At 45.6% G+C, this 15020-nt stretch overlaps 1 protein-coding gene across 1 annotated transcript in view; it reads right to left on the reverse strand.

Moving 5' to 3' along the window:
• Positions 1-14242, reverse strand: part of MAP1A (microtubule-associated protein 1A) — a 14459-nt gene extending 217 nt beyond the window's left edge. The window contains exons 1-8 of the mRNA XM_010023230.1: positions 14166-14242; positions 13352-13492; positions 9674-11608; positions 8327-9478; positions 7758-8248; positions 6758-6923; positions 2761-4099; positions 876-1108 (exon numbers count right to left, since the gene is read on the reverse strand). Of these exons, the coding sequence (XP_010021532.1) occupies positions 876-1108; positions 2761-4099; positions 6758-6923; positions 7758-8248; positions 8327-9478; positions 9674-11458 (5166 nt within the window). The 5' untranslated portion in view covers positions 11459-11608; positions 13352-13492; positions 14166-14242. The remainder of the gene's footprint in view (positions 1-875; positions 1109-2760; positions 4100-6757; positions 6924-7757; positions 8249-8326; positions 9479-9673; positions 11609-13351; positions 13493-14165) is intronic.
• Between the last annotated feature and the right edge of the window lie 778 nt (positions 14243-15020).

The raw sequence follows: 15020 nt of genomic DNA on the forward strand, positions 1-15020 counted from the left end.
GCAGTGACAAACAATGCCCACAGGAGCTGAGGCTAAAATTTCCATTTCATTTCGGAACACTGTACCCTTGGTACTTCTTGTTCTATTTAATGTCTTTCAGAGGTCAGGCTCTCTAAGGCAGAGCTGGTGCTTTATTTTATGCACTACCAGCACAATGGCTGCAGACTGGCAGAACTAAGATCTTAATGATGAAAACAGCTGCAGTGCAGGGGAAAGCATCACTCTGTGGAGCTCCTGAAACAGCCTTAGACAGATCCCTCAGTGTGAAAATGAACAATTCTGAAAGTGTCACTGTTAATGGCCTGACAGTAGACTTTATGTGCCTACTGACTCAACGTGCCACTCGGGGACCTTGAAATCTGAGGCTGCTTGATCTGAAAGAACATACACACTTTCTTGTACCTGGCTTCAGAAAGAGCGCCCACTCGGAATGTCCTGCAAACCAAACTGAGCAAGAACTATGTGTAAGAACACTCTGGTTTAAAAGCACTAATAAAAATCTGCTATCAGAAAGATCGCCAGTGAGCAACAAATGCCACTGGGTGTGGGACACTGTGATGAAAATACAGACTGTGATGGTGCTTGTTCTCGCTTGAGGAAGGTAAGTAGGAGTGTATGATCTCTAAATGCTTCCTCCCCTCAGAAGGAAAGGAGGACCTACCTGTTTCCACTCACACCACTTTGCGAGTGTCCTCATCATGGGTACAAACAATTACTCTTTTAAGATTGCAGAGCAATACTTGCCCAGTACCATTTGCTTCCTCTCATTATGTCCTTGTATACTCCCTCTGGGTATCTCTGTGACACACACCTCCTCCCCAGCACTTGTGACACAAGTAGCATCACACACACTCCTTGGCATTCCCATGACCTACCTGCAGGTTCTCACCCCACTGAGACTTCCCCTCCAGGAGGGCATCCAACACTGCACGGCTTGGTTCTCCATTGGCTGCATCGTTCCCACTCACAACATAATACGATGCTCGAACTCGCTTGAAGAACTCCGGATCCGTGTTCTTTCCGCTGCAATGGTTGGGGATGTATGCCAAGTCCACATAGACAGGTGGACCCATGGGCACAGGCAAACTGCTCTTAGGACTATTGGAAGCTTTGGGGAAAAAAAAAAAAAAAAGAAGAGAGGCTATCAAAACCCTTTTGGAAAGGACAAACACTCAAATTAACACTGAAGGACTTCAATTCCAGAAAGCTGCATTTCCCCTGCAGTTGCAGTGACAAAGTTAAGATTTATCCAGGCTCTGCTGTTCAGGGGTGACCTGGGTATATTTCTGGGCCAGTGCTGCCACAGCTCTTGGGAGGGAAAGGGAGTTCTGCTGTTCTTTGGGGAGGGACTGGAAAGCTTTAGACTCAGAAGCTTTTCCTGGAGAAGGGAAACAAAAATCTCTATTATTAGCTTCTGCAGAGTTGTCATCCCAAACAATATTTAGTCCTGAATTTTAACAGTCTACATTTGCTAAAGAAACCCATTCTGGTGGCCTTTATATGCTATCCTAAGGTAGCCTTTCTGGATACTCCACACTGGCTTTCTGCCATCCCTGTGAATTGCTGCCATTCCAAGGACTCTATTGTTCTTTCCTATCAACCTTTTGTACCTCTTCTTCATTTGCTGCCACTTACATTTATGAGATGAGAGATGGTCAAACAAGGGCTGTTATACTCAGCAATATGTACGCATATATATACACACACAACCCATAGAAGGACTGTCCCCCCTCTCCCTCCTGCTCTCTGTGGAATCACAGAGTCGTCGGTCCTCTTTTTCCTTCCATATGCTGTTATCTCTGGACAGTCTTTTCTGTGAGCAAAAAGCCACTAACTGCTAGGATGGACACCTCATTGTGCTGCCTGGCTGCTACACAAAGAATCCCTTCCTTTCTCAGCCAGCCTTATGGATGCTGACTCCTCACCCCAAGTTTGTTTTGGGCAACTCACAGCACTGCTCCATGCACAACCTCTACATCCTTTAACTTTGCCTCAACCCTCCTTTCAGACTCACATATCCAGGCACTGCATCTTGCCAGTTCTTCTGCGCAGCACCTCCAAGATCTGACTTTTCTGTACATGCACTCTGCTAATACCCTGGTGCAGGCTCTCTCTTGACTGCACCCTATGTGCTTGTCAGCTGATCATGAGCATCAGCTTTCTCTGCCCTTGTTCACTCCACATTCTTTTGCAGAGCCCTCCTGGGCCTGGCACTGTGACCACCTCACTGCTCTGGCTGCTGCTTTCCTATCCCTCCCCACTACACTGAGCAGCCTCTTCATCAACCATGTGGCTTGTCCATTGCCGCTGCTGCCAGTGACACCATCTGTCAGTGACACCAGTTTGGCTCTCCTGAGCTGTATTTGTAACAACATGCAAAGGGGCTCTCTTCGTGTCTTTCCCTTCAGCTGCTCTCATGTGAGAGGAGTTTCCTGTAGTGCCTCTGCAAACCTTCCCCCACTTCTATTACACCCTCTCTGCCACACTGTCTGCAATGGGCACCCGCCAAGACCACAGACATCAGCTGTTTTCCAGTTTTCTCCATTCTTTAGGGTGCCCAGAGAAGCTGTGGCTGCCCCATCCCTGGCAGTGCTCAAGGCCAGGTTGGACACAGGGGCTTGGAGCAACCTGCTCTAGTGGAAGGTGTCCCTGCCCATGGCAGGGGGTTGGAACTGGAGGACCTTTAAGGTCCCTTCAACCCAAACCATGCTGGGATTCTGTGATTCTATGGACATGCATGCTTAAAGAAGAATTTCTTACCAGGGTTTGTTTTGATGCCATTAACAAGGCTCTTGCCAGGGTTGCTGTGGCTGCTCCGGGATAACTCATCCTCTGGCTGCACCATTCCACCGCGTGGTTTGGGCTTTTCTCCACCATCTCTTTCTTTTTTGGCAGTGACAGATTTTGGAGATTTGTCCGATGGCTGTTTCACAGGAGTGGGGGATCGTTTCCCTTTCACATCTAATTTACGCGCAGGTGAGGAAGACTTGGGTTTGTTCAAGGGCTTCCTCACACTTTTGTTCTTTTCTTTTATGTCTTTCTTGGAGATTTTATCAGTTCTGCTCATGCTTTGCTCATTTACCAACATATCAGGGTCTACCATGCAGACATCAGGGTGAGGAGGATGGGGATGAGGATCTACCATTGGAACAGGCTGAGGATCATGGCTGGACCTAGAACTGGTGTGATGAGCATTCCCAACAGCTTTGTCCACTGGAAGGAAATCAGCGTCTTCATCTGAGTCCATGTTGGCATCTGCTGTGATGGACGGACATTCTTCTGTCTCAGGCGGGACATCCGAGTCTGACTGAGAGGTTCCAGAATCACTCACTGACGTTGGAGGAGTTTCCTCCACTGTGGCACTTTGCATGGGACTACTACCAGTGTGGGGTGGTCTTCCTTGCACTGAAGGATGACCGTCCTCCTGTGAGAGGTCACTATCTTCAGAGAGCTCATGAGGGCTCGGGTTGATGAATGAGGGAGAGAGCTCTCCTTTCCTGTGTTTGTATTCACATGAGGAGAATTTCTGTCTGCAACCAAAACTGCCTCCTAGATGTGGCTCCATCTCATGGGAAGCATCTCCATGGTCCTCTGTTTTTCCACTCCTCTGCACATCTGGGAAAAAGGGCTGGAAACTGTGTGCAGGGGACATCAGAGAGGAAGGACGGCTCTGCCTCTCTGTGTCCTCTTTGCCTGCGCATGGAGAAAAACTGCTGTCAGAATCAGCACATGGTTTTTCATCTTTTGCCTCTGCTGCATGGTACGTACTTTGGAAAGCTTGCAGACTGGTGCTCACCTCTGTTGGACCATTGGCTGTGGTTTCATCTTCGTGCTGCTGATGAGAAAATGATGTCAGGACATCAGGGAGAGATGTCAGTGTCAACGGGTGCTCTGAAAATGGTGCCTTTTGCTCTGGGCTGCTTACGCAGGGTTGCCGTTGTTTCTCTGCAGAGCATGGTGTGGTCTCTGAGCTCTGGCACTCCTTTCTGCTTGGCGAAATGCTGTCACCCATGCCGCTGGTGAATGGAGAACCATATTCTTTAGCAAACACAAAGTCTTTGGTTTCAGCTGTATGTGTTTTCACAGCACTATCTGGAATCTGTGGAGACACATCCCAAAGACTCCTGGTACCTGGTTCCTCTCCTGCACCCGTGTATGTGGAAAGCATATGGGAGTAGAAACTTTCTGCTTTAGTTGGTATCACAGGAGTGGTAGCTTCAGATGAAGGTTCCTCTGACAGGCTGGAAGAGTCATCTTTCAGCTGATGTTGGGGCATAGACTCCCTTTCCACAGCTTTGGAGAACAACTTATCTTCTTCATATGGACTCAGTGGTGAGAATTTAGCAAAAGATGAGTCAAGGCTGCTGATTTTCTCAGGAACCTCCAAGTACTCATCTTTCTTTCCCTGATCTGACAGCAAAGCACGAGGAGACTTTAAAGGAAGAGAGATATCCCCAAAATGGCTTGCTGAGGTTTGCTCATGTCTGAGCATACTGGGTGTTTCACTCTTTTCTAGCAGGGGGCATTCAAATCCTGAAGGGCTGTGCATCACTGTGCCCTCTGCTGTTGGGCCCTTTTTGAATGCCTCTTCCTGTTTTCCAGAAGCAGATTTCAAGTCTATGGCTTGGTCCTGGCTCTCTGAGGCCGCTGCTGCACTTGGATAATCTGTTACACAGAAATGTGATTCTTCTGTGGTATGTTTAGCAACCTCTCTCTTTTGTGAAGAATCTTGTCTTAGCTGGTACACTTCTGAAGTCTGCTGATCTCTGCTTATGTCTGGCACGTCACTGTAACCAGGAACACATGTCCCCACAACGGTGGCTGATGCAGTTTTCCTACTTCCATATTCCCCTTTCCACCCTGGATCAGAGGGTGACGAGGCAGTAGAACTGGGTGAAATGGACTCCTGACGCGTGCTTTGCAGAAGGGGTTCTGGTACATGAAACTTGTCCATTGCTGAGATGTGTGCATAGACTGTGCCTGTACCTTTAGCAGGGCTGTGCAGTTTAGACTCCTTCTCAGATTTCTCCTTAGCACCTTTTTCTAACTCTGAGTCACTCGTGCTTTCTTCCCCTTGACCTGCTTTCTCATAGTATGTGTCTTTGGGATTTGGGCTTTCAGATTTCAGGAACAGAGATACCTGCTCCTGGCTAGACAAAAGGATGTTCTCATCTGGACAAGCAGCATCAACATAAGCAGCTGATTTTTGTTGATTAAATATATGAGTCATGTCTGTGGGAGAGGCAAATGCTGTGCTTGCAGATGATGGGTGCATTTCAGAGTCCAATTCTTCTGGAAAAGCAGATGACACCTTCAGTTTTTCCTGTCCTTCAGATACCCTAGGCTTATCTCTTTCAGACAAGGGCAAGTATCTTTCATGGATGTCTGTATAGTCAAAGGCTGAATCTGCTTTATCTTTAGGGGATGCTGGAGATGACAACTCCTTCTCAGCAGAGGTATAAAGGCAGGACTCTTCTTCCTTTGCGGAGACATGAAAGCTTTGCCCTTTTTGAGAAATCAGTGCTGTTGTTGGCATCTTGTCAGTGTGAACTGGGCTGTCTGCACCCTTGGGTGTGAAAGGGGAGGATCCAACTCCAGACACAATAATTTTCTCATAGATGTCAGCATACTTGAAACTTCTTTCATCAGGGTAGGGAGTTGGTTCTCTTTCTTCTTGCTCTTGTCCTGTGAAACTGTCATCACCTCTGTGTCTGCAGACCCCTTCCTCATAGGAATAAGGCTCAGGGGAGCTCATGGAATAGGTCTCTGGAGGATATGCCACTTGGCTGGCAGAACCTGCAGCCTCAGCATGGCCTATGGCAGCACTGCTTTTTTGACAAGGGCCTTGTCCTAAAAGGGAGTGTGCATGCTGCCCTGACCCTGAAGCACTCCCTTCCGGGGATGCTGCTATATATTCGTATTCTGCTGGTCTTGTAGATTGCAACAGAGTAGATGCTGCTGCCATCTGCTCTTTTCTTCCTGTAGAGTCATAGAGACCCTCAGTGGATTTACAGTCATCCTCTTGCTTTCTATCTGACTTGTATTTACAGTCTATTTCCTGGTACAAACCACTGATGTCCGATTTCTTTTCTGTCTTCTTCAGTGGGACTTCCTCCTCTGAAAGTGGCTTGCACTGACCTAACTTGTAAGGTGCCTTTGTTTCTGGTGGTGTGTCAATCTCCTTTTCTTGAGCAGTAGCCATTACAGACAGGGGAGATGCCGTCAGTGCTTGGTCTAGTGACTTTGCATAGATATCTAGGACAGCTTTCTCCTCATCATCTAAGTAGGAGTAATCTTGTTTAGATGTCAAGGACAATTCTTGCCTGCCTTTGTTTCCAGCTAATGCTTTGGCCTGATTTTCTTCACCAGAGATGTATCGAGAAGACAAAGGAGAACTTCCCGTTTGTGTTCTTTCTGGAAGCGTGATGTCAGTAGGAACTGTCTCCTCTTTCTTTGTTTCTGATGTAGGTTTGACACTCTTCTGTGTGTCTTCTTTATAATCACATGATTCTATCTTTAAACATGCTGTTTCTGCTTGCTGTAGCAGAGTTTTGTCTTCAGCATGACAAAGATTCTCATCCTCTTCCTTGGTTAACTGCCCTCCTCTTCCAGCCTCTCTTCCTTCCTGAAGATACCCATACGCAGAGCCCCATGCTTCCCTTTCTGCTCTTCTCCAGATGTGACTGGCAGGCACTTCAGGAGACAGGATCTCCTTCTCTCCCATTTCAGGAGGGGATTTTGTTTCATATTCTGGTACCTCATCCAAGAATGTGCTCTCTCTCTCTTTATCATATATCTGCCTCCTTCCCTGAACAGGCTTCTCATCCACCTCTTCTGGGAACCACACTTTCTTCTCACAGCTTAAATCTTTCATGTAAAAGTCTTCCATTTCTGGAGATTTTTCTTCTTGAGCTTCGCTGAACCTGCAAGATTTTACAGCTTCAGCAGAAATGTGTGAAGATGTTTTATCCTCAGTTGGGCTAGATTCTGTGAAGTGTAAGCCCTTTGCATCTGGAGATACTCCCTGAGAGTCCAAGCCGGCAGTTCTTCCCCTAAATGGACCCTTTTCTGATGCGGAAAATAAACTGCTGTCATCTGGAGATGTATCTTCAGTTGAACTATCTCTGAGTGATGTGTCTTTAACTGAGCTACTTTCTGGACAAGGAAAAGATTTTGACACTTCTTCTGAGAGTTCTTTGGCAGAAATTTTCAACAATTTTTCATATGTAGCTGGGCTCTGCTCTGTGAAATCCAGGGATTTCGCAGCTTCGGAAGGGAATTTAGCAGTAAAGTCAGACGTAGTTTTTTCTTTTACAGGTATCTCTTCTGTGAAACTAAGAGATTTGATGTCTTCTGAAGAAATTCCTTTAACAAAAATGTCTGAAGAGACAACCTTGCTGGGGCTCTCAGTGAGAGAAATGGATTTAGTCTCTTCTGGAGAAATGTCTTTAATGGTAACATGAGAAGACTTGTCTTCTGAGGTATCTCCTGTGAAATACAGCAGTTTTCCCTCTTCAGCAGTCACTCCCTTAACAGAAGTATCTGAGGTCTTTTTAGCAATACTTTCTTCTGTAAAAGAAAGTGTTTTGGTATCATCTGGTGAAAACTGTGAAGATTTGTCACTTTCAGATTCGCTTTGCCTCATGAACTGTGGAGGATCCACATTTCCTGGGGATACTTCTGTGGTAGAGAATGGCTTAAAGGACAAGTGTTTTGAAAATCCCATTAAACTTTCTGTCATGGATTTAGTTCCTTGCTCTTTTTCTGGCTCCAGAAACACATCTGTGCTGGGGTGGAGCCGCACGGGACGCTCCTCCTCCTCCCCTATCACCACTGTGTCCTGCTTGTGGTAGGAGAGCCAGGGCAGCTCCTCCTTCCCCAGCGGTTCTTCCTGCACCTCCTCTCCAAGAGACACTGGAACGTCACTGCCCAGGTCCAGTGTGTGCTGTTCGGGTCCAGGCACTTCTTTTTCATGTCTGTATTTTGCTGCAGATACCACGTCTTCTCCGAACGGTTCACCCTTGGTTCTCTTCACCACAACACAAGTCTGGCTTTCCAATTTCTTGGCAGCATCATCTGTTTGTTTTTCAAATAGATCTGAATCTACTGTTTCTAGTTTTTCCTCCACTGGAGACTGGTAGAAAGGTGTGTGTCCTGCACTAGTGGGGCCAGATGGGGTGGGAGAGGCCATTTTGACTGTACTGTCATCAGGACTCATGCATCGTTCCTCAGCCTCCGCAGCATCAACCTGGGGAAATGGTGTTTCTTCAGAGGATAGTGGCAAACCAGAAGTTTGCATCACTTGTGTGGGAACATCGATTAACACGTTGTCAGGACATGCTTGATGAGCAAACATGGGGGTACTGTAATGCCCCCTGAGTTTCTCAGGCATTTCAATATTTGGAGTCCCATCTTCTTCTTCCTCTTCATCTTCTGCCTCTTCATGAAGATCCTTTTTTTGAGCTTCCAGTTTTCTCTCTCCTTCTGCTAAGGTGTGGAAATCTTCAGGGGGTGGAGATTTAAAATATTTGTCTTCCTCCAAGGATGATGTGGGAGAGATTGTGCCAGCAGAGGGAACATAGTCGAGACCTTGGGTTGCTTCAGTCCGAGAGGAGGGCATGCTGTTTACTGTGTCTAGAAGTAAAGAGCTTTTCCCAGTCTCTTCTGTTTGTGGTGCTGTTATAGATGCAACAGATTGGTCTTCTGCTACTGAAGTTGCAAAAGATGAAAGCTTATCACATTCTGTAATGGAGGTGGCAGAGGATATATGTTCCTCCTCAGCTAGAGGTGCTGCCACAATGTTTGTAGGATATGCCAGGATTTCAGACTCCTGGCCAACATAGCCCTTGGCTGAAAGGTCAGCAGTAGGCATGGCCTGTATTCCATGTATTGCTTCAAAAGAGCCTGGGTGGTCAGGAACAGAAATGTCATAGGCATTGACATCATACTTCAAGTGTGGGATCCTCTCTTCCTGTTCATCATGTATTTCTTCATCAGAAATGGTCTGCTCTGTTTCTGAGTATCCTGGGATTGTTTCATCTTGGATATATGAAACATGTTCTGCTGCTGCCCCTGGTGTGACTGGCAGAGTGCTCAGATATGATTCTTCCTTTCTTATGTCTTTTCCAAGTAACTTGTTTTTCTCACCCATGTCACTAAATTCTTTTTCCTTTTCTGTAGTGGTAAACATTTTGTTCTCCCTCTCATCCTGATTCAGCTCATAGAAGTCTCTATTCTCTTCCACCTTCTCCTCTACCTTCACAAGGTATTCTTCCTTTTCTTCCAGTTCTGCCTTTTCTATCACATCTTCTTTCTTTTCCTTCTCACCCTCTTCCTGTGCCTCTGTCCCCTCACAAGTCTTTGTTTCTGCTTCCCTCTGTTTTCTGTCCAAAGGGATTTTCTCCTCTTCCTCCTTGTCTTCCTCTCTGAGCACTGGTGATCGAACACCCTTTGCTAAGAGGTCTATCTGTGATGGTACCTGTTCTTTGTCTGCAAACAGCTGAACTTCCTTGTCCTGCTCAGCTTTTGTCTCGCAGTGTTTCATGTCACGATTTTCATCTATTGATCTTCTTTCATCCTCTATTTTGTCAGCAAGTCCTGCTCTTGGTTCTAGCTGAGGGACTGTCTTGTCCTCTGCTGGTGATGCTTCTTCCATATCAGCAGTAGGCATTACCTGATCAGGAATGTTTGTTTTCAAAAGCAGATCCACTTCAAGGCAGCTCTGAGCAATCATGTCAGCAGAGTCTCTTATCTCAGTTTCAGGTATTCTCATAATCTTATCACTAACCTCAATATCAGACATTTCTTGCGCCACCTGCAAGGCCTCTTTCTCCTCATGCCTCAGTTCCTCAAAGTCCTTTGTAAGATCTTCTGGTGAAGATAGGACTAGCCTCTGTTCAGCTATGGAAGCCTCTCCTGGCTCCACCTGCACAGGTGCCTTCTCCATTGGTGACATCTTCAGGTCAGCAGGTATTTCCTTTTCAGGTTTGATCTTAATCTTCTCAGTTTTGAGTCTGCCTGGAACTTTTGCTTTGTATAATGTTTTTCTTACTTCTGGAGTAAATGGTTTTAAGTCTGGTTTAGAAATTTTTTTGGGCTCTGGTTTGGTTTCTTTCTTTTTATCCTCTTTCTTGGAATCTTTTTTTTCCTCTTTCTTTCCATCATCTTTTTTTAAGTCCTTTTTCTCCTTCTTAATCTCTTTCTTTTCTTTGTCTTTCTTCTCCTCCAGTTTGGATACTTTCTCTTTGAGATGCTTTTTTCCAACCTTGTCTTTTGCCAATTTTCTTTTCTCAGCTTTGAGAGCATCACTTGACTCTGTCTTTATCTTTTCATGTTTAACAAGTTTCTCAAGAATTTTCTCTGAGTGTTCTTTAACCTTTTTCTCAATTTTAGCATCCTTTACGACTTCTGGTTTTACCTCCTTAATCCCCTCCTCAACTGCCTCTTCTTTCTTAGCTTGCTTTGTCACAGATGGCTTGGGGGAAGATTTAAGACTCTCTTTACTGTCAGTTCTTTGTTTAATTTTGGTCTGCTTCAGCACAGGTGGAGGCATTCCAGAAGTGATGTCCTTCTGAGTAGCCACTGGGTACCTCAGAAAATCCAGGTGCTTGAGTTTCTCAAGACCTTCCAGTATCTTATTTTGAGGAGCATTTCCAGGAAACAAAACCCTTACAATTTTCTCTGTTGGGCTGGCTGGAAGCCACACCACCAGGGCTGTGATGGATGTGAGATAGGGAACAGAAATTTCACCTTCTTTCCCACTTGCGAGAATTATGCCAGTCTTCGCTTTACTATTACCAGCCCATTTCTGCATTAGAAACTGCATTTCTTTACTGTCCTTGACAGGATTCAGTATATACATGTCCAGCTTACCCACTCCCATTTTATGGAAAAGAGTGATAGGTTCAATGGTACTGCTCACCACCCTGTAGAGCGGCTCTGCTTTAATGCCTAGTCTGCTGAGATACTGCAGTGTCAGACAAGCTTCTTCGATGCTCCTCTTCACTTTCATGGATGATTCGGGCATCTTCAGTTTTTCAGGAACATTAAAAAAAACCACCCCTAGCTCAGGAGAAATTAGGTTCTTCATCCAGTCACTGTAGTTGGTAGAGCCCTGGGATTGTTCCTCCTCTTGCTCAGCAACTTTCCTCTGCAGCAGCCCATTGATACCAGGTAGGTTGTCTGCACCGATGTGGGTGAGCAGGATTGAGTCAATCCTATCCAGGTGCCTTACCAGCTTCCAGAAGCAGGATTTTCTGTCAGAGCCACCATCCACAAGGATGTTAAACCCATTGACAGCAAAGAGAGCAGAATCACCTCTTCCCCCAGGGAATATATAGCAGCAGGGTTTAGAAAGCTTCAAAAAGCCCCCTGAGGTGGGTGGCTCCAGGAGATCAAATGGAGACGGCACGTCAACTGTCTCAGAGACATATTCTGCAAACTCAGACACCCCATCCATTTCTGGCAGAACCGGATCAGGATTCAGTTTCAGATTAATAATTTCCTGAAATCGAGGATGTCCAAGGTTGCTCCAGTCTCCTTCTCCCAAGCACGACACAGTGAGGGAGGCCTTGATATCGGAATCAGTGTCGCTGAGAATCTGGGTAACCTAATGCGACAAACACAAGCAAATAAAGGTCAAATACAGCTCTGAGACCAATTCAGCACTTCAGAAAAAATCCTGGCAGTATTTCTGCCAGTTAAGGAAGAAATACTGAAGAACCGTGAGTACTTTGCTGACAGAAAACACCGGGGAGAGATGAAACAGTCCAAAAGCAAAAGCGCTTTGCAAATAGGTGCACGGGGCCATGTTCTGCTCTCCTTTGAAATTCTTAATGCTGACGGGCTGTTCTGCTTCCTGACTGTTGAGAGGGCACAGTGACAAGACGTCAGGAAAGAAAAGGAAAGCAGGAACCAACCTGTCCTCTTTCTTTACTTCTTCCTATGTAACCTGGGATATCAGACCCTGGCTTGGGCTGAAAAGTAGAAGTTTCTGTTTGATTTGTGAATTCTAACCCTGAGATACCCTTTTCGATCATTGTCTGAACTTACCCTCGGTCACTGGCTAGCGAATGATCGTACAGCACTTGGTGCAGTTCTAGTGCCGTAGGACTTTCTTTTTTACTCAAACTCATTTTCTTCCCTAGCACCTATTTTGGAAGTCATATCTCCAATAATATACAGGGCTGGCGATGTGCTACATGATTAATGAGTAGAACAAAGGTCAATAAAATTTCCAAGGCTCCTAAGAGCTACGTTTAACATATCCCCACCAAAGCAGCATTAAACCTCAGACTTCCTAAGTATCTGCAATGAGATTATTACACTTCTTAACAATGTGTTCTCCTTCTTAGACTGCCCTTAATTAACTAGTTAGCATCCAAATAGGTACCATAAATAAATGAGAACAATCAGCCTAAAAAAAAATGATAGGCAGATTTGCTGATTTAGTTACAGCAACAATGCTTATCACTTGTCAAAATATCACCCAGCCATTCCTGCAGCAACTGTACATTCAGTCAGAGACATTCTAAACATCTGGCACACAGCGATCAGTGAAGTAGGGCTTATCAAAAACTGAAGCAGCATATCTGTATTGGCAATGAGTGTCAATAGAAAGAGAGTTTAAAGCCTCTGACGAAAGCTATAGTACACCTAGCTAAGATATAATCAGCATCAGAGCAGAGGTTCAGAGATGTCTTTTAAGGTTTTCAAGACCCCACTGGACAAAGTCCTGAGCAATCTTGTCTAAATTCAGTGCTGACCCTGCTCTATGCAGGAGGTTGGGCTATAGGCTTTTCAAGTGCCCTTGCAACCTGAATGATTCTGCAATTCTGTGATTAAATAACAACATTTGCAATTATCTAATCATCATGTAGTTACTTAATCAGCATTTAGTAATCCCCTCATCATCTTCAGACACCTGTAATGAACACTCTGAACCTTATGAATAGCTTATGCTTGCTGGACTGACTGCGAAATGAAGAGAAATAGCCACATTTGTCACTAGGGCAATGATGGCCTCCGATGGCTGTTTTTTGGAGGCTGCCTACAGATATTTTAAGACCTGCTTTAAGAAATGTTGAGTGTCTGCCCTCTGCAGAGGCAGTATGGGAGGTTATTTCAAGCTAGGCACTTAAAGGTAGGCTGCCACCTTAGCAAACTTAAGCCAGGGAGTTCAAGCAAGATGCCCAAGGCCATAGCATCAATTATTTATGGATTGCAAATTTTCCCTGGGTTTCAAGCCCATCCCTTGGCAGATCTGCCACCTGAAGGAGTAGCACAGGCTGCTGTGCTCTGTCCTGCACTCTGTGAACAGGAGGGGACATGCAGGCTTACTGCTCACACTCACCTCCGGGTCTGAAAGTATTTCAGCAAACTTCTCGTAAGTGAAGGTCCCAGTCTGCAGGATCAAGTCTCCTTCCTGATCTGAGCTCTGACCACAGAAGATCAGTAGTTTGTGGGCTGATGAATCACACACCAGTGAGCGGACCTGTTATCATAAGACAGAGTGTTGCAGCCAGAAAGTTATCTGTATTCCTCATCAGCACCCAGAAACCCAATCACATGGATAAACGATACTTACATGTGATTCACACATAGCCAAAAAATAAGTTTTCCACATACAAGAGAGCAGGTTATTGAAGAGGGAAGACACTGATATTGCCTGCCCAACACAGCTCCACATCATATGTCACATCATAATTCACACGGAGTAAGTAGACCAATGCTAGATGTTTGGTGTTACACTGCCATGCAAAAGGGCACCACATTTAGACCCTCATCAAACTAGAATGCTCAAGGTTCAGAAGCCACTCCACCTTGTTTGCTTAGAAACTCTACAGGCTCCCATGAAATCCTTAAAATCAGGCAATGCTAAGGCACTAACTCTTCTAGGAAGCAGCTCATTCTTAAAGGACTAGCACATAAGAAACCATGTGCTCTCATGTGTTTCTTTGTCTAACAGTAAATTCTGCCACAGAATTCTGGTTACTGCATGTACCTTATTAACAATGCTGGAACACCTCCCTGCTTCTGCACAACTTGCAGCAGGCTAGCAGCATGTTCAAACTCTCCAGAAGATGCAAGGTGATGATTGTGACTTCTACGTCTAGCAAGGGTGAGAGAGCTAATGTGGAGAAAATCCACTGGCACCTGGTCCTTACCTCAGACACGATGCTGTCCACATTGGGATTTACCAGGATCACTGTCTCCAGGGTATCACTCTGGTGATGGAGGGTTCTTTGGCCTGGGGAGAGGCAAGAGATTAAACAGGATGGCAGAAGCTGATGAGACAGTATTTGCATGGGTGTGATTGCAAGGCTTCAACTTGCATTCTAGACCAAATTACCTGGGTCTCATAGAACAAAGCAAACTCTCTTCAGTAGGAAAAAAAAAAAAAAAAGAAATCCTAGTTCTGGATCAGCAGAATTTGCAGCTCAGCTCCAGCGTGTCATGAATCCACAGCACCAGCCATGCCGAGCTGCGTGCCTGTGCCAGGCAGCCCTGCCATAGCTGTGCCGTAAACGTTGGCACAGAGCAGTTATCTCCTCCAGACAGGAGCATCTTGCCTCACGGCAGCTACCATGGAGAGGTATCTGCATGTTGTCCAAGCCTTAGTCACCACAGGGCTCTGTGAGCTAGCTGGTGCATGCCAGCTCACCCTTCAGTGAGTGGTGCAGCACCAAGAACCAATCTCTTATTGTTCTTAATAATTTTTTTTTCCCTTCTGGTGTGTTTTTCTTTACTCCAGACGTGCACTCTGAGAGGTAAACTGCTGCTATGGGAACCACCTACTTGGTAAGAATGCTTGTTCTCCTGTCTTCCCCTGAGAGAGTCACAAACAGGCACCCAGACAGGAGTCTGCTCTCTATATATTTAGGCAAAAAAGAAAAAGCCACAGAAGAGCAAGCAAGATCCTGGCAGTGCAAAAAAGCAGTTTGTGTGCTCACCTTGGCGTAGGCATTACATGGATATTTGGCAAAATACTGACATAATGGCTGGGCCTTATTAATTTATCA

Source organism: Nestor notabilis, unplaced genomic scaffold, assembly GCF_000696875.1.
Source record: "Nestor notabilis isolate BGI_N333 unplaced genomic scaffold, ASM69687v1 scaffold14161, whole genome shotgun sequence".
NCBI lineage: Eukaryota > Metazoa > Chordata > Aves > Psittaciformes > Psittacidae > Nestor > Nestor notabilis.